Consider the following 18,680-nt stretch of genomic DNA (forward strand, 5'->3'; position numbering starts at 1 on the left):
GATCCATGCGCGGGGCATGTTTGGGCAGGAGGAGGCCTCGGGTCTCATTGTGGGGCCTTCGTCCCTCCTTCCCCGGTCACCCTGCGTCCGGCTGAACGCGTTCTCAAGCCCTGGTGGTGCAGCTGGAGCCGGCGGGCTGCTGACACCAGGCAGCTGCCGCCCACCTCCCCGTTCAGCGGCCAAACCCGCGGGGACGCGGCTCGGTGACGGCTGTCGGTGGTGCCCAGCACTCAGGTCTGGGGCAGGGGACCCCCGGCAGCCCCTGTCCCTGAGCCCCGGCCATGGCGTGGGGTGCTGGGGGAGCATTTTGGGGGGTTTTCCTGGATTTTGGCAGCGTGTGCGGCACAGCTTGCCGCCCTCTGGTGGAACGAGCACCGCTGCAGGGGCTGCCTGGGCTGCGGAGCAGAGCGGTCGCTGCGCTCCCGTGCCTGCAAGGCGGCTCGCGCGGCGCCGAGGAGCGGTGTGGGTAAAGGCCCTGCGTGCACCGGGGCAGAGCGGAGAGGCGCGGGGCACGCCCGTGAGAGGAGCGGGTGCCTGATCCTGCTGCCTGAACCCCCCGTAGCAGTCCTGCCTGCTTCAGGGTAAAACGGCCTCTTTGGCGGGCTCGGTGTACCCCAGGCAGGCTTCGGTCAAACCTAGCAGGGTGCTGGGTGTGGGGGCGATGTCCTAGCTGGGCTCGTCCTTGGTCTCCTGGCGAAGCTTTTCTGCAGGGTCCGGACCTGCCCGTAGGTGCCCCTGGGCTGGCTTTGGGGGTGCAGCAGCCAGGGTGAGACCCCTGCGGAGGTCCCAGGCCTGGGCGCTGCCTTGGTGCCTGTCCTCGGATGGAGCTCGGTGCCCAGGATGCCCGCAGGCCTCCCCGGCAGCGCCAGGTGGCTGCGTGGCGCCTCCTGGCTCCTCGGTGCCCCAGGGCCGTGCAGCGCAGCCCCAGCTCGCAGCCCCGGATCCTTCCCCGCTCGTCGCGGTGGCGGGAGAGGGGGAAATGAGAGGGAGAGATGGAAACTCAAGTCCAGAGCCATCGGAGCGCCAAAAGCCTGGAAAAAAACTTATCTCCAATCTCCCTTTTTAAAAATTTTTTAATAAAGCCTTTTGTTTTTGCAGTAATCTCATCCTCTTGCCGGCCCAGGATTTTCCAGGCTCTCTCCCACCCCGCTCCCCGCGGCTCGGGGGAGCTGCGCGGGTCTGCGCGTCCAGCAGAAGGTGATCACACACTGCGCGGGCTTTACTGCTCCCGCGGGGGACGTTTTCTGGGGCTGGTTTTCCGATTATTTCTCTGAATCCTCCCGTAAACCCGATCTAGCCAGGGTCCCCCTTCTCCCCCTACCCCCGCCCCGAGTGGCGAAGGCGGGGGGGGGAGCGAATATCTTTTCCAGGGAAGGATCTGCAGCTTGCTCGGCACCCACACAGCGGGTCAGCGAGTGGGCGAAGCCTGGCGGCCGGCGCTGTCTGACCGCCCTGCCCTGCCTCGGCCCTGCCGCGTGGCCCCGCGGTGGCCGAGCCCCCGTCCTGGCGCAGAGCGGGCGCGGGGGTCCCCCGGGGACAGGGGCTGCTCGCGGCGCCCTGCGGGTGACTCGTGGGTGACCGCGGACGGGGGCGCCTGGCCCAGCGTGTCACACGTGGCCGTCTCCGTCCCGCCGGCGTTGCCACCGTGGGGCTGTGCTCGCGGCCTCATCCTGCCCTGCTCTCTGCCAAAGGCGTTTGGGCTTCGGAGTGGCTCCAACGGTGCTCAGCGCTTTGAAACCCATCAGTAACTTCAGGTCGTGCTGTGGAGGTCATTGGTGCATCACCCGATCGCGCACGCTTCGTCCAGCAGCTCTGGAGCCCTGAGCGCAAACGTGGTGGAGCCCAGCAGTGGGTGCGGGCCTCGGTGTGGGGCACGGTGCTGGGGAAAGCCTGCCCTCGTGGGGGGCGCCAGGAGCCCCCGTGTGTTGTCCTGCCAGGTGGAGAGCGCGGTCCCGCTGGGCCTGTCCTCCCCGAGATCTGCTGGGGAGGCAGGGATCTGCCAGCAGAGACCTCCGCGGGCAGGAGGAGGGGGCTGGCGGGCACCTTGCGGGGCTCGGGGACCATAAATCCCGCGCCAGGCTCAGAATAACCCCCTGCAGCCGGGCGGGGGCTGTGCGCACCGGGAGCACTCGGGAGCAGCAGACCTGGGGCTCAGCGGGTGGCGCTGCCCGCGCCGACCTCACCCGGGGCTGTCGGTGGGGACGGGGCCCGTCACTGCCTGTGCTCCTGAGACCCGTCCCCGCTGCGGGTTCGGCCTGGGGCCGCCCGCCTGGAAGGTGGCTGGGATGTGGAAGCTGCGGACTTGGAGAGGTTTTGAGCCCGGGGAGTGGGAATGCGATTCCGCGAGCTGTCAGAGCTGCCCCGGCGACCTGTCCTCAGAAGGGAGGCGATTGACTTTGTCTTGGCAGTCCCAGACGAGCAGAAGCGCCCGCTGCTTAATGAGCCCTTTCTTTCCTTCCTTCCTTCCCTCTAACGCGGCGTCCCGGAGGAGCTGGGAGCGAGAGGTCGCGTGCGCAGTGCCGCGCAGGATGCGGCACGGGGCGCTCGTGGTGGCCTCGGACCTGGCACCCGACGGGGCACCGGGGGCAGATGCAGGCTTCGTGGCCCAGCCAAGGCTTCTGCTGCGGGGAGCGCGGCGCTGCAGAGGTTCGTGTGTTGGGACTCACCGAGCTCTTTGTTTCCCTTTCAGGTCAAAGGGGCTCCCAGGAAGCTGGAGGCCGGTCCCTTCCTGACCAAAGAGGAGCGTCTGCTTGCCCAGGACGAATACGAGGAGGACAGCTCAGACGAAGAGGTAGGACCCGCTGCAAAGCTTTTTGTGGTGGTGGTGGTGTTTTTCAATAGGGATGTGAGATAGGGTGGATGCATTTCCCTCTCCTTGCTGGCTTCGGTGCAAACTCACGGGAGGGAGCGTGGTCAAACGGTGCTGCGTCCGGACGGGGATTGCCCCGACCGCTCTTTGCCACTAATGCCAGCGGCTTGGTGTTTGGGGCAGCCAAAGGGGGTGGCGGGTCTGCCTCCTGTGGGGGCAGAGACCCCGTCCACCCTGCCTGAGGGTCGCACCCCCTCTGCCCACCCGGAGCTGTGGCTTTCTGCTGGGCTCCTCGGGCTGCCTGGCAGCCTGGCCCCCGGCCCGCAGGGCCTCGGGTCGACGTGTCGGGAAGGGCTGGAAGCTGCCTGCCTGGAAGGCAGCGGGATCTCGGCGAGAAAGCGCTCCTCGGGTCCGGTTGTTCCAGACAACTCACCGCCTCTCTTAATCGTCTGCTAAACCAATTAGTGCGACTGGCGCAAATCAGCTGTTCCAGCAGAGCCCCGGGGTCGGCACGGAGCGATCGCCGAGGGCTGCGGGGGTGTTTGGATCCGGCCCTCGTTCCGGGGACGGGGGCTCACCTGAAAGGTGCCGGGCAGCCTCGGAGCTTACCGGGACGGGTGCCAAAACCGGGAACTCGCTCGGGACGGGTGCCGTAACCGGGAGCTCGCTCAGGCCGGGAGCAGCCGCGGGGACGTTGGCTGGGGATTTGCGGAGCACGGACGTGAGCGGGGCTCCTGGCCGAGCACCCAGCCCCAGGGTGGCAGCTCCGGGGCATTCAGGATGGTTAAAGGGCCATGGCTTGCGCGTACTGGAGCCCCGAGGGATGCTCCAGCGCCAGCCCCAGGGGACGGGAGGGGAGGAGCGGGAGCCTGCGGCCGCGCTGCTCCCGCCGGGGCCCTGCGGGCTGGATGTTGGAGGCCCACCTGGGCTGGCGCTGGAGCTGCCGGCAGTCCCTGCCCCCGGGTCTGGAATAGAGATTTAGAGAGAGGGGAAATATATGACTATAGAAAACATACACTTGTGTAATGTCTCCAGCATAACCCAGGAAAAAAACCCTTTCATGCAGGAATTCGAGGTCTCTCTCTCCCCAGCTGGTCCTGTTTCAGGGCCCCCGTGGGGGGAGCGCTGATTCAGAACCTGTTGACATCAGAGCAGCTTCCAGTGGCTTTGTTCCTTGTTCCCCGCTCCCAGCCCCCTGCCCTCTCTGTAATTGTAGTTATCTCTCCTCCAGAAGAACCCTGATGCTTCTGCTTCCTGCGGCCGGGATGCGCACACTGGGGGCTTTGTGCTCGGCCGCTTTGTCGTGCGGGATGGGGGGCGCGGGGAGCAGGAGAGCGCTTCCTCGCTGCGAGGGGGGGCTGCGGATTTTGTTTTTCTCTTGTTCTTTTTTGTTGGGAGCTAGCTTGCTTCGTACCTTTGTCCTAATTAGTTTGTGGCCTCCTCCTAATGAAAGGCTGGCTGAGCCGTGACGCCTTAGCACCTCGCGCCCGAGGGCACCAAGGACGCGTGTGTCCGCCCCCCCGGGCCGTCGGGGCGCAGCCTGTCCCGGCACCACGCGAAGCAGGCAGCGGCGTCGCTTTGCGACGTGACCAGGGGCTGGGGCTGGAGCACATCCTGCACCTGCGGTCGCTGCTGCTGGGGGGCTCGGGACCACCCCTCTGCAAACAGCCCCGCGCCCCCCCCGGCAGCCTCGGGGTTTGCGGTGCGGCTCTGACCAGCTTCTCACGGCGCCGAGCTGGGGTGACCGTGGTGCCGGCTGCCTTGGGGACGGCACATCGGGGCACCCTGCGGAGCCGGTCATCCCCGTGGGTCATCCCTGCCATCATCGGTGCCGGCTATCCGGGGGCAACACGCGAGAAACGTAGTGACATCGGGTAGGGACGGTGCCGCGTGCTCCTGCCTGCCCCTTTGCATCGCCACCATGGTTCCCTCAGAGCTGGGCGTTACCTTTAGCGCGGGCAGCTCTGAGTGGTGGTGGCAGGGAACCCCCCCCCATGCCGGTCCATCCTGCAGCCAGCTCCGGTGCTGGGGCCGCCCGGGAGCCCCCGGTGTGTGCCTGTCCCCGGGCGCTATTTCCCTGCCGAGCAGGTGGGTGCCGGGGGTGCCGTGGGGGTCCCCCAGCTGCACGGTGCCCCCCGCCCTGCTCCCCTCTGCCAACCTCTGGCCACTCTCCGGTGGCCCCAGCCGACCTCCCAGCCGGCCCCAGCGCTCAGCGCCCGCAGGATCGCTCCCGAAAGCAGCAGCGGTTGGGAAAACATCCGGTGCCACCGCCGGCATGGCTGTGCCCCGGGGCGCGCTGCTGCCGCTGCGCCGGCTGTCACTCAGCGCCGCCGCTGGCTCGGGGCTCGCGCTCGCTCCTCTCTGCCTGTGCGTGGGCTTGGGAGCTCTTTAATAAAGAATAATAGCTCAGACCTGCTATGCCCCTGTGTTTAGCGCAGACTAAATTTCTTCTAGCTGTGCTCCCGCTCACTTGGCAGCTGCCGGCGCTCAGCCTGGCCCCGCGCCCGGCCGGTCTCTGCCGTGTGCTCAGAGAAGAGACACAACAAAATAAATCGGTTTCCTGGCCGGGCCGGGCGGGTAGGGAGCCCGTGTCGCACGCGGGGCCTCCCCGTGCCCGCCGGTGGAGCCCCCGGGGTCCGTGCCCGCCGTGGCGGTGCCGCCGGGGGCCGTCCCCCCGCCCGCCCCCGGCCCCCGGCGCTCGCCGCGCAGCCTGGGCGTCACTGCGCTCGGCCGTGCGGAGATGAATGGCCGCGAGCTGCAGAGGCTGTCAGGGCCTCGCTGGGAGGAAGCAGTTTTGGGGCTTTTGTTTGGTTCTGTTTCCTCCCACAATGACTATTCCATATGTCAGTGGATAATGAATGAAGGCGCGTTGAGTGCTCCTCGGTGAGCCGGCGGCTGTTCCAAGCCCACTTCCCTCCTCCGCAGCGCAGCTGAGCCGGGCGGGGGGCGCAGCGCTGGCCGGGCCGAGGGAGCTCTTCTTTCAGTAGCTGATTAGCCAAGAGAGGAAAAAACCCTGCAGAATGTGCTGCTGGCAGACAGCTCCTTAAACTCATCGCTCCGTGTGTGTGTGCGCGGCCGTGCGTGCGCTTCCTGACCTGCCTGGCTCCGGCAGATGCTCCCGGCTCGCCGCTCCCCCGCGAGCGTGCCTGGCCGGGCGGCCGCGCGTGCTCGGCCCCGCGGAGGTGCGAGAGGAGGCGGCGAGGAGTTCGGGGCGCGGGCTGGGGGCGGCGCGGGGCCGGGAGGGCCTGGCACCCCCAGGCCGCAGCCACCCCGGGGACGCACCCAGGAGTCGGTTCCCAAACCGCCTCCGCTGCCCTGCGTCGAGTGGTTGTGCTGCTGGCATCCACGCTTTTTACGTCCCTTCCCCTTTCTGCGGAGGGGAAGGCCCGTGCTAGCGCTGCTCTTCCCCCTGCAGAGCGTGCCTGCGCCCGTCCCCGGGAGCAGCGGCGCCCTGCGCTTGTTGGTACTGAGAAGGGAGCAGGGCAGGGAGCTTTGGGGAAGAGCTCTCCCGCGTTACCTGCGCTGAAGGAGGCGGCTCTGGGGGTGGCGGGGGCTCCTTCGCGCCTGCGGGGCTCCCGAACAGCCACTCGCTCACAGGAACCGAGTTCTTGGAAAGTGCTCGGTGCAAGCATCTGCTGCCGCGCTCGGCGGCGGGAAGGAGTTGGAAATGGGCTGCGAGAAGGCAAGCACTGACAGCGCCGTTCCAGCCCGTCGGTGAGGTCCTCCAGCTGCAGTGCCATGCCCCATTTCCATTATTCCGTTTTGAAAAGACGTAGGGAGAGAAAAAAGAGCTCCAGAGATGGATAGCGGGGCTAATTGGAGGCCTGGGGGGAATCGGGAGATGAAGAGATGTGGAAAGACAAGGTTTGTGTAGCTTGGAGCCGGAGCGGAGTCTGAGAGGACACAATAACAGGATGCAGAAGGTAGCACAAGGGGATATTGGAGGAGATGAAAAGGCGTCGGGTTTAACACCGCAGTGGCAGGAGAGGGGCGCGCGCCCCGCGCGGGCGGATCCTCTTACACAGCGCTGGCTGCAGGCCGCGTCGCCGTGCGGTGCCGGTGGTGCCAAAGGCTTTGAGACCGTGAGGTCTGCAGATACCGCCGCGAGTAACGAGAACATCTGGAGCCGCGGCGTTTTAAAATAAAACTGGCGCTCGCGGCACCCTACGGACCAACGCTCGGCCCCGGGCTGTGCACCCCGCGGGGCTCCGCTCCCTGCCGGGGCCGCTGGGCGGCGGGGTGGGAGCAGCGAGAGGCAGGGGACGGGGCTCGGGGACCCCTCTCCTCCCACTTGGCCAGGGGTCTGGGGGGCTCCGCAGGGCTGCTGCGGGGTCTGGGCTGCTGCGGGGTCTTCTCTCCAGCAGGCCCCAGCCCACCTTCAGCAGAGCAGCGGCCACCCGAGGTGCTCATCCCCGCTGCCCGTGGGTTTCCCGTGGGTTTCCCGATGAAGGCCGGCGCAGGGGCTCCGGTAGGGGCCTCAGCTGCTGCAGGTTCGTGTGCTACGTGCAGGCTGGGCAGAGTCGGAGGGGCCCGAGCCTCGCCTCGCGCCCCGTGCCCCTGGTCCTGCTCTGGAGGAAGAGGAGGGAGGGATTCGGGGCCGGCTCCGCGCCTGCTGGGACACTCGGGGCCCCCGCAGGAAGGCAGGGCTGGCCCGCGGGGGGAAGCTTCGGCAGCTGCGAGCGGCTCGGGCACTCGCTCGGGTTTCTGGTGCTCGCAGCCAGGACGGAAAGTTTCCGTGCGCAGCGTGTCAGAGCCTGGGGACCGCGGCTGGAGCTGCCAGGCCCGGGGCAGCCCCTTCCCCACGCTGCTGCCAGCGAGGGCTCAGCACCGCCGCGTGTCCCCGCGCTGCGCCGGCCTCGCGCTCGCCGTGGGGAAGTGGCCGGTGGCACGGGCGCCTCCGCTGCCGGGGGTCTCCGTGGGGGGGACGAGGAGGGCTCGAGGTCCAGGCAGGGCTGGTGCAGCGCCGAGGGAAAGCCACCGATTAACCGGTGCTGATACAGGCATGAAAAAAGAGGTAAATTACTCTGTCTTTTGGCTGCCCCAAGCTTGATATTTAAAGCGTTTGTAAAGCAGCTCAGTTGGGGCAGGAAAGGCTTTTTCCTTCTGGAAGGAATGACATCACCGAATGCATTTAAACGATCAGGTCTCTGACCCAAGGAGAGCGAGAAACCCACAACAACTTTCGGCTGATGAGTGGAAACTTTTCTTTCTTTCTTTTTTTCTTTCTTCTTTTTTTTTTTTTTCCATTTACTTTCCCCCTCTGCGTGCTGGGTCTGCGCGCTCGGCTGCGTCTCAGCTTACGGCCTGTCCTTCTGCGGGAGCTGACTCCTGCGAGCCGGCTCCTCCGTCCCGCCTGCCTCTGCCCCCCGCTGCCCCCGGGCACCCGAAGGCTGCCGGCACCTTCGTGGGGTGACGCCGGGCACGGAGCTGGGCGCAGGTGGCGGGCAGCGCACCCAGGCAGCAGCGCGAGCTCACGCTTGGCAGGGTTAGAGCTGCCTTACAGCGGGGCTGATGGCACTGACCCCGTCCCCAGCACCGCTGCCCCTTCCCACGGGAGGGCCTGTCCGTGGCACTGGTGTTGTGCCGGGCACCCACCAGCTCCAGCAGGCAGGGATCAGCCTGCGCGCAGGTGCAGGACAGGTGAGGCTGAGCACCAATTTCCCCGTACGCAGCTCAGGCACGGTCCCGCACCGGGTGAGGGGGCTGGCGGTGTCCCCTGCCGCGTCCCCTGCCGCGTCCCCTGCCCCGCTTCAGCAGCGCTCGCCTGCCTGGGTTTGCACCGTGCCCGATGTCACCAAGCCTCTCAGCACCCTGTGCCTGTTCTTGCCATCCCCGCACCGCTCGTGCTGCGCTCTGGCCGCAGGCACCTGGCGTGGGGCGCGCCAGCCCGCTCCCCTTCCCGGCGAGGATGGCGAAGCGCAGCGTGCTCTTGCCGCCCCCGCCGCTGGAGCGGCTCCCACCTCTCCGCTGACGGAGCTGGCGGAGCCTCCGCCGCAGGGAGCCAGGGATCCTGCTAGCGTTCAGCCGGCAGCGTGCCTCCTGCCGAAGGAGCGCCTCGTCCGCCTGGCGCTGCTCCAGCCACGCGGGCATTGCCGCGGGCGGGACGGGACGGGACGGCTGCGGGCACCGCTCGGCCGCCCCGCCTGCAGGTGCTGCCTGGCGCAGGCGTGGGCTGGGGCGCGGGGACCCCGAGCATCCCCAGCCCTGAATGGCTGGCCGCTGTTCCAATGTCCCACCTCATTAGGCTCGGCTCCGCTCTGGGTACGGAGGACGTGCGGAGGAAGCAGGAGGCTGCTCGGCCAGCTCGGGGACCCGAGGGGGTTGGTGCGCGAGCCCGGGGCTGACGCTCCGCCACCGGGATCGCTTCCCCGAGCCGCGGCGCACCGTGCGCGTTTGCTGCCCCTGTGAGCTGCCCCTGCTGACGGCTGCCACCAGGCACACCGCACCTCTCCGGCGGGGAAGGCTTTGCAAAGCCGCTTTCTGCTCCTGGGGGACGCGTCCGGCGCTCCTCGCCCCGCGCCCAGGCAGGGCCGTGCGTCTCCCGCTCATCCGGCGCTCGTTGCTGCGGTGCCCGTGGCCGACCGTGGCTTTGCCCGCGCCATCTGCCCAGTGCCCGGTGCCGGAGCAGGCGGTGCGGGTGGGCGGCCGTGAGCACAGCACCGGCCTGGCACTTTTCTCACCCCGGCTGTGCCAGCGGTGTCAGGGGGACTGTTTGGGAAGGTTCCTGGGTCTGCTGCGGCTGCTTCCTAGGAGCGCTCAGAAGCGCGGGTTTCTGCCCGCAGAGGGGAGGCTCCTCGCACAGCGACGTGTCCCCCTCCAGGGGAGGTCGGGGGCTGAGCACCGCTGGGATTCCTCAGCACAGACGTCAGCGGGGCGCACCCAGCGCTGAGACGGGAGGCCAGGAAGGAGATGCTCGGGCTGGCAGGAGAGGAGAAGCGTCCGGGCAGTCGGGGCTGTGGGGGAGAGGCTCACGACGCAGTGAAGGGCAGCACCAGCACCCTGCAAAGAGCACCCTGGACAGGCAGCCTGGGGCGAGCAGGGCACGGAAACAAGTATTTGGACTGTGCCTTCGGAGAGTTGTGCATTCGGAAGGCTTTTAGTGACTTAAGAAAAAAGGCACGGTGAACTCCCAAGCAGAAAGCAACCGTCACCAAACAGCCAGTAATTCGGAGCCAGTGCGAGGAAGGCAGGAAAACCAAAACAAACAGAAAACCAGGCGCTGCTCAGCCTTGCTCCCTGGCAGGGATTCCTTCCTCGCGCTGCCTGGAGGGGCTGCGGGGGCACTGCTAGCAGCACCTGAGCGAAAACTTGGCCTGGTTGGTTTCGTGGGGTCGGGGTTTCAGCCGTGAGGCTGGCGGAGGGCAGGGTGTGGAAGTCGCCCAGCTCACCGCGGGGCACTGCTCGGGACCCAGGGCTGCAGCGTGCGCCGGGCACCCAGCGCTGCTCTCCGGTCACGGCGAGGGGGATTTGTGGGTGCCTGTTGAGTTAAGACCCCCCGCTCCAGACCGGCCAGGTCAGTCTGTAAATTCCTAACATCGCCCGGGGGGAGGCAGGAGAGCGGCGCTCAGCAGGCGGCGCAGTTCGGCAGCGTGCAGGCGAGGAGGGAGCAGCGCTGCGAGCTGGGCCCATGGCGCTGGGGAAGGGGCGAGGCAGGCACAGGGCCTTAGTGCACGAATCCTGCACCTCCTTTTCCCATCGCTGCCGCGGTGCTGAGGCTCCCCTGGCTCCTTGCCCCTTCTTGGCTGTCCCTGGGACCAGAAGTTTCTCCCCTTTGCCGTCAGCCGAGGTCTCTGGGCCTGCTCGCAGGCGATCTGGCCCTCGGAGGGCAGGAGATGCTCGGGGAACGCTCTGGCTCGAGCGCCCGGCGGGCAGGGGCTGCCGTGCCTGGGCCTGGGCAGAGTCCTTCCAACGGATCCGCCGTGCCTGGTGCCAGCCCATGGTCCTGGCCCTGCCGACCTGGCCCCGTGGTCCTGGCCCCGTGGTCCTGGCCCCGCTCCTCCTCCTGTCGCTCACGGTTCTCTCGCAGGCTGGCCCCGCTGGCAGATTTTTTTTCGTCTCTCCCTATCCAGTAGCACAGCTCGTCCAAAAAAACACCGCTCGGCTTCGCTGCAATTCCTGGAAAAACTCTGGAACAAAATAATCAGCCCCTTCGCAAACCTCTGGAAGATAGCGAGCGGGCCGGTGCCTGCCAGCACCGACGAGGCTGTCGAAGCGATCGAGCTTTCCTCCCGCAGCGCGGAGCGAGGCCGGAGCGGGCGGCGGTGGCGCAGCGGGCGGCGCGTGGCCTCGTGGCCGGCCGGGAGGACGCGCACACTGGTGCTGCGCGGCTTCACGCTCATCCTGCACCTGCCTCACAGCTCCTTCCTAACCCACGTGGCGGGTGGAGCCGTGCTAATTAAATGAGCCTTGCTAATTGGGTAGGGGGCACGGCACAGCCCAGCGCGTGCCGGCTGCGGCAGCACGGATGCGGCGCCACCCCAGGCGGGCGGTTTGCTGCCCAGGGGAACGCGGGCTGGTGGTGAGAGAGAGCCTCGGAGCAGCCTCCTCTGCCTCTGCTCCGCTCGCCCCGCAGCTGGACGGGGGCTCCTGTGCCGGGGCTGCCCTCGGAGGGAGGAGAGGGGCCAGCAGCGGGCGTGCAGGAGGCTGTCCCCGGGTCTCCGTCGGGGGGTTTGGCCTCAAGGAGGGAGGGCTGGGGGCCGCAGCTGGAGCGCTGGGTTCAGCTCTGGGCCCGCGGTGCTGGCGAGCAGGGGATGGAGATGGGGGCTGCTCCCAAAGGTCCCTTCCCTCTGGGCCCTGTGCCCAAGCCAGCCCCCTTGTCTCCCGCGGCGCCTGGCTTAGGGTGCTGGGAGGCCTCGGCGGGACCCCTGGGGAGCCGCACAGCCGCGAGGACGGCCATGGGGCAGGCCCTGTTGTCTGGGGGTCGCCAAGCCCAGGGCAGACAGACGGTGTCAGAGAGCAGAAAGGGGCAGAGCTGGCCCCGCGGGGGCAGGGGAGGGTGGACGTGTCCTTGCGGGCACCGGCAACCCCACCACAGCACCCCACTGCCGTCATGGGGGCGAGGCTGACGCGCCCTTCGGTCGGAGCCTCCTTCTCCCAGGGTCACAGAGCCGGAGCCCTTCCCTGCGGGGCTTTTCACTTCCCTCCAGCTGCCGGCCCCAAGGGAAGGAGCAACCCGCAGCAAGGAGCTGGTTGGTTTCCTTCCTTAGGGCTTTTGCCCAGGTCCAGCCCTTGAGGTGAAGCCTCTGCTCCAGGGGTGCCCCGCTCGTGTCGCTGCCGGTGGCGCAGGGCGGGGGGCCGCACGCCGGGCACCTCTGGTGCGCCTGGCACACGCGTGTGTCACCGCGAGCTCCTGCATGTCACCACGGGCACGCCTCTCTGGGGCCTTTCCCTTACACTGCCGGGCTGGCTCTCGCTTCATCCCAATACACAGCGTGGGCTTTTTTTCCCCTGGAGCGGGGATAAGGTTCTGGAGCTCGGCGGGGCTGGAGGGGCTGCCCGGCCCGGGGTGATCTGACGGGGCGCAGTCAGCGCCCGCTGGGCTTCCAGGAGCAACCCGGCTTTCGGGCAGCCTGCAGGGGAATCTGCAGCCGGACCGGGTGCTGGGTCAGCCGGCGCGGCCGCTGCTGTGACACCGGTCTGGGGACGCAGGCGGACACCCCGGAGAGGCAGGTGCCTGCTGTCGGCGGTGCTGGCTCACACGCGGGGCAGGAGCTGCCTCGGGAGCGAGCTCTGGGTCTCCGCAGCCCTCGGGGACGTCCTTCCCCAGGCGCAGGCGCGGAGCCCGGTGGGCGCGGGTCCCCCTGCCCCTCAGCAGCCGCGCCGCGGGGCCCAGGCGCGATCGGAAGCCGCGTCCGGTGCCGGCGCTCGCCCCCGGGGCTGGGCTGTAACCGGAGAGCGTGCGGAGCCGCTGCCGAGTGCCTGTTTGTGCGTCCGGGAACCACGCGTCGCTTTGCTCCGCGGCCAAGCGCCGCTAACGGCTTCTGCTGGCTACCGAAGTGCCGGCTGCCAGAAGCCTTGGCCGCAGCCCCCGCTCCCCCCGGCGTCCCCGCTCCCCTCGGCGTCCCACCCCAGCTGCACGGCGCGCTCTGGCCGAGGGGCTCGTGCTCGCGGCCCCCGAGCCCCACGGCAATCCCTCTTTGTTCACGAGGGCGCCTCGCCCCGCTCCGGCCCTGTCCTGAAACTCGCTCACGGCCACGGCTCCCCGGCGGGCCCGCTGCCGCCCTCGGCCCTGGGCTGGGGTCGGGCCCTGCGTCCCCCCATCCCCCAGGGCTCGGGGGGGCACACCAACCCTGCGCCCCCTTTCCACTGTCCGGCCCCCGCTCGCGTGCGTCCCGTCTCTTTCCTCTCCCAGCGTCAGGTTTTCCTACCACATCGGGTTTTCCCATTACGCGCTGCTCCGGCGCAGGGATGTGGGTGACGCTCAGGCATTTGTTTCGCCGGGGAGCGAGTCCGTCTGCTCCCAGGAGCGCGTCCTCCCGCACGGCTCGGCTCGGGCCAGGCCTCCTTCCGGAGCCCGGCTCGGGTGGCAGGAGGGGGAGGCGATGCGCCGAGCGCTGGCTTTGCAGGAATGCTGCCTTAATGACCCGGGGTCGTTAAAACCTGATTCGCTTTGTGCTTGGGGACGAGGCTGGTGGGAGGCAGAGGTGCCCTGCGCTGTGGGGGGCCGGGGGCAGCGACCGGTGCAGCTGCGAGGGGCCGGAGCTCCCCACGTCGTGCAGTCGCATCCTGGAGCGGCTCGGGTCGGAGGGGACCCCAAAGGTCATCTCCCACCTCCCCGGCGTCCTCCTGGCTGTGGGCTCAGCCCTCCACGAGCGGCCTCGTGAAGGCCAAGCCACTGGAAAGGCCCCCCTGGGGCGTAGGGACGTGGGTGCTGGTGACAGGAGCGGGGTCTGGTGCGTGCAGGAGGCTGCGGGGCTCGTGCCGAGAGCCAGCCAGGCACGAGGCCGCCCCGGCTGCGGTGCTCAGGGCCTGTGGGATTTGCTTCTTCACTGAAAGGGAATCGCCAAGGGAAAGCCTCCCCTCTGCGGCCGGAGCTGGGGCGGGCAGTTCTGGGGGGCCGTCGGGGCAGGGCTGCTGCCTCCTGCAGTGAGGAGAGCAGGAAAATGGCACCTTGTGCCCTCTGGGGTGCGCGTGCTTCGCCTGTAGTACTGCAGCCCCCGGAGCCGCTTCTCTGGGTTCATGCCACGCAGAAGGAGCTGGAGCCGGCGCCGGAGCCCTGTCACCGTGCGGAGCATCCCCTCGAGGCGGGAAGGAGCCGCGCATCCCGGCAGGGCTCGCTCGGGGCCGGCGGTCACCGTGCCGCGCGTCCCGGGTCCTCCCTCTGCCCCCCGCCCCCGGCGCCCGGCAGGAAATCTGCCTTTAATGGGCTCTTCAGGGGAAGGGGCCGTGTTTTCCTTAGCAGGAGGAATGCTGACATGGAAGACTCTGCTCTTTCTTTCTGGCAGGTCCCGGGGAGCAGCGGGGCTGGATCGCGTGCTGCTCCCGCTGCGCGGGCTGATCCTTCCGTGGGCGGGGGGGGCCGGGGGGTGCAGGTGCCAGACCCACCGCCCGTCACCGCGGGCAGGGCTCACGCGGCGTTTCCTTTCATCCGCGCCGAGCGCTGCTCCCAGATGGCCGGGAGAGGGGGTCCCGGGGGGGTCCTGGGCACGATGAAAAGCAGCTGGGGGACGGAGCCCGCGAGCGCCTGGCTCGTTCCCTTCCCCAGCGGCGTAAGGGGCAGCGGGGGCGTCCCTGAGCCCGCCAGGAAGGGGGAATCCGTCGATCCCAGCGGGAAGCGCACGCTCCGCAGGTGGGGAGCGGTGGGAGGGGGCCGCGCATCCCAGGAGGCCGCTGCCCAGGCCCGTGGCCCCGTCCCCCCCCCCCCCGCCCCCCCTTGCCCTGCTTGGGAAGGCGCCGAGGCAGGGGGCCTGTGCTCTGCCTTTACATCTCGTAATCTTTAACGAGCTGGGCCTGCTCTGCACAGAAGCGAGATGTGGGCGGCTCCTTTATAAGGCAGCTCTTGGCCGCGGGGAGGGGAGCGTGCGCGCAGGCCAGCGCCAGGATTTGGCACCCGGCGGGGGTCGAGGCAGCCCCTCCAGGGCCGCTGGCCCCTACTGAGCACCATGCCGGCCGTGGCCCCCGGCCCCGTGCCTTCTGCCGGTGCTGGACACGTTCGCGGGGCAGCTCCCAAGCCCACGTAACCACAGCCCCCCTGCAGCAGGTTCCTCTGCTCCGTGGGGTTTCTCCCGCCCCGGCGCTGCTGCAGGATCTCCGTGGACCCGCGGTGTGGGACCTCCCCGACAGCGTCCCCGTGGGCACCGGGCCGGGCAGCGGCGGCTCCGGGTCTCCCCCGGCTGCGCGGGGTCAGCCCCCGTGTCCTCCCGGTCCGTGTCTGTGCCGCGGAGGGCAGAGTGCCCAGGGAGAGGGGGAATGCCTGGTGCCCCCCCCCCCCCCCGGAGCAGCCCCCAAGGTGTTGAGAATGGAAAAGTCCAACCACGGTCAGAGCACGGAGCGGGACTTGCCAAAATTAACAGTTGATTCGGGTTTGCGGGAGCAGGAGCCAAAACGCAAGGAATCTTGGATTCGAAGAGGGAAACTTTTTCTGTGGGCAGTAAATCAGCACGGAAAGATCGGAGGTGGGGGGGGGGGGGGAGACCGGCCCCCGCGCGGCCGCTGGCAGCGGGCAGAGGCGTGAGCGCGGCCGGTCCCGGGACCTGCAGCCACCACCACGACGGGCTCCGTGCTGTCCCCGCGGCCTCCTGCTGTGGAAGATGGGCTGCGAGGTGGGGGGGGGATGGGGACGGGTGCCGTTACCTGCCGACAGCCGCTTCCCTGCCTCCCCTCGTGACAAGTGCGGCTGGCGAGAGCGGGACGGCTGGGACGTCCCAGAGCGCCTGGCGCAGAGGGGAGCTGCCCGCGGAGGTGCTGAGCCCGCGCCCCGGGCGGTGCTGATCGGGGACACGCGTGGCCCTGGCGCGTGGCGGGCACGGAGCGGATCTCGGCTGTGCTCCCAGGGCTGTGCGGATGCGGCAAGTCCCGGGCTGCCCGCTGTCCTGTGAGCCTGTTGGCTCTGAAGCCTAGTGGTTGCCCTCTGCGTTGCCTTTGGCAGTGCTCGGGGGGTCTCTCTGGGGGGGCTGTGGGTCCGTACCCCGCACTGACCCCCGGGGGGGCTGAGGCTGGCAGGGAGCACGCACTGCCCTGGTCCCGCTGGAGCCGGCCGCCCAGGGCCTCGTCCCGCTGGGTTCTGAACCTCTCCAGCGACGGAGACCCCACAGCCGCCCTGAGCAACCTGCAGCGGAGCGGGGCCGCCCTCGTAGCAAGAAAGCGTTTCCTGGTGTTCGGGCGGAATTCACCTGCTCTTCGTGTGCCCTCCTGCCTGACAGCGGGCACCGCCGGCCTCCCTCGTCCTTGCCCTTTGTGCCTGCCCCTCCCCACCTTGCTAGGGTCCCCTCTGCCCCGGGGGGCCGGGACGGTGCCACCTCCCCGTCCTGCCCAGGGAGTGCCAGGGAGGCCGCTGACAGCGGCTCACGAGGCAAACACGGCTCCTGGGGAGGGCTGCGATGGGGGAGGCGCCGCCCGGCCCCGAGCGGAGGAAGCCGTGAGCGCTTTCCCCTCGTTAACTGCTCCGCGGTTCCTGCGCGCGGTGCGGGGATTCCCAGCCCCGCACCCTCCGACCCCGCCGTGCCCCTCGCTGCGGGGCAGGGGGCTGCCGCAGCCCCGCGTCGCAGGAGGAGGGCACGGGGCGAGGTCCTGCCGCCCCCTCCTCTGGTCCGTGCCTCCTCCCTCGCTCCTTCCCCATCCTCTGTCCCCGGGGAGGCCGGGGCCGGGATGCTCCTGGCTTCCTCCCCTGCACCGCGAGTGCCGGCAGCGCCCTGAGGCACGGGCACGCACCGGGGGCTGCTGCCCGGTGGCCGGCCGGGTCCCCAGGCTGCGGTGCAGGACGCGGTGGGGGGGTTCAGCACCACTGCCTCCTGGGGAAGGAGACCAGGGGGGTCTCAGCGCCGGTGCCTCCTGGGCAGGGAGGCCGTGGGGCTCGGCTGCAGCGGTGCCGCTGCTGCCCTGCCTTTAGCGGGAGGCGGCTGGTTCTAGGAGGAGCGACGGCCTGGGCCCGTCTGTCTAATCACGGAGTGCTGGCAGTCCGTACGTCCCGCTTCTGGCCCGGCGCTGGGCAGGAGCAAAGAGCTCGGCACAAAGGCGTCCCAGCAGCCTCGCCCCGTGCTCCTGGGCAGCATCCCAGCCTGTGGAGGGGAGCCAACCGTGTGCGCTAAGGGGGAAACTGAGGCAGGGGCTGGTGGCTCGCGTGGGAGGTCCCAGCTGCTTCAGGTGGCCTCCGGACCCAGGGCCCGTCTCCGAGCTCCAGGGCACCTCCTCGGAGCACTGGAAGCGACTGGGATTCGGCCGATGGAGCCGGGCACCCGCGCGTCTCTGCCGCCCGGCACCGCTGGTGCGGGCTCTGGCGGCCCTGCCCTGGCCGGGCTCCCTCCCCGCCTGCCCCCTCGGCGGCTCCTGGCTGCTCCCCCGTCCCCGTCCCGCTCGCTCCAATTGGAGCTGACGTGCTCTATTTGTCAGAGATAAAAAATAGCGGAGGAGGAATGGAAAGACAGGAGGCACAGGAAAGCAGTTTGGTAGTTAGAGACAGAGGAACAGAATTAACGTGCAGTGGGGGATTTGGAGCGAACACTGCACGCATTGTAATCCGATAGGGGCAGGGGAAAAAAGAGAGACCGAGAGAGAGCGGCTGACCCCGAATCCCCGGGGGAGACGCGGGGAGAGCAGGAACGAGGAGAGAGTGAAGGATTCCAGAGGTGGACTGGCTTCCTCTTTCACCAGACAGACACAGGGGAGACGGGCAGGGCGCCAGCACCGTACCTGCACTTCCAATCTGAGCCATTGACAGCTGGAGCTGCCTGGGGAGGGGGCGGGGGCGGCCGAGGGGGCTCGCGCCCGCTGCCGGGGCCGGGGACGCACCGGGGCCGCCGGCCGACCCCGCTCGGGGAGCGCGGCTGCGCCCGAGCCACGGCAGCGGAGCGGGGCGCAGGGGGCCCGGCTCGCCGGCACCGGGGGGGTCCCCGCCCGCGGCTCCCTCCCCGCCGGGCCGGGGGGCTCGGGCGGCACCTGCCCTGCCGGGGGAGCGGGGATCCCAGCTGGCAAGCATCGGGAGCGAGGGGGAGGGCGGGGAGCAGCTCGCAGCAACTAAATCAGAGGAAGAAAGGGGCTGCCGAGCCCGCCCGGCGGGGTCACATGTGTTTCCTGGCAGCCGCGCAGGTGCTAAGCAGGGCTGCAGGCAGGGAGCACCTTGTGATGGATCATGTGGGGAGCGCAGCAGCTCATTCCCCCGGCCTGGGGACAGGTAGTTGCGAGCAGGGGGCTCGCCCGGGCCAGGCTTTCAGCGGCGGTGGCCGCGGGACCCTCCGGGGGCGGGCAGCGCGGCGCCCGGCGGTCGGGGCGGCCGGGACGGCTCCGTGCTCGCCGCGGGCAGAGCCGCGCTCCCCGCGTTTGCCCCCACGTCCCCAGCCCGGCCCGACACGCGGCTCCCCCAGCAAGGCGGGGGGGACGCGGTGTCCAGGCCGAGAGCCAGGGCTGCAGCACCGGCCCCAAATCCCAGGGCACCGACGTGACGCCGAGCACGGCCCGCAGCGAGGTGGTCGCGCCGAGTGCTTCTGGTTTGCGGCGCCAGCTGAGCGGTGACTGCCCCCCCCCCCCCCCACCCCCGTTACGCCTTCTGAAAGCTTCGTCCAGGTCCTGGGGCACCCGTGGGCGTTTGGGAAGGGGCTGCGGAGGCACAGCCCCACTCGTTCGTGCTGGGCGACCCAGCACGGTCGCACCGCTCCGTGCCACGAGTGGCGGAGATGTGCCGGTGAGCGCGGAGCTCGGCCTCGGGGCAGGCGCGCGG

At 69.3% G+C, this 18,680-nt stretch overlaps 1 protein-coding gene across 1 annotated transcript in view; it reads left to right on the plus strand.

Moving 5' to 3' along the window:
* The window catches only part of BOP1 (BOP1 ribosomal biogenesis factor), a 54,080-nt gene that overhangs the window by 8,211 nt on the left and 27,189 nt on the right, over positions 1-18,680 (plus strand). The window contains exon 3 of the mRNA XM_066990876.1: positions 2,690-2,791. Coding sequence (XP_066846977.1) covers positions 2,690-2,791 — 102 coding nt within the window. The remainder of the gene's footprint in view (positions 1-2,689; positions 2,792-18,680) is intronic.

The sequence above is a fragment of the Anser cygnoides genome, chromosome 2, assembly GCF_040182565.1.
Source record: "Anser cygnoides isolate HZ-2024a breed goose chromosome 2, Taihu_goose_T2T_genome, whole genome shotgun sequence".
NCBI lineage: Eukaryota > Metazoa > Chordata > Aves > Anseriformes > Anatidae > Anser > Anser cygnoides.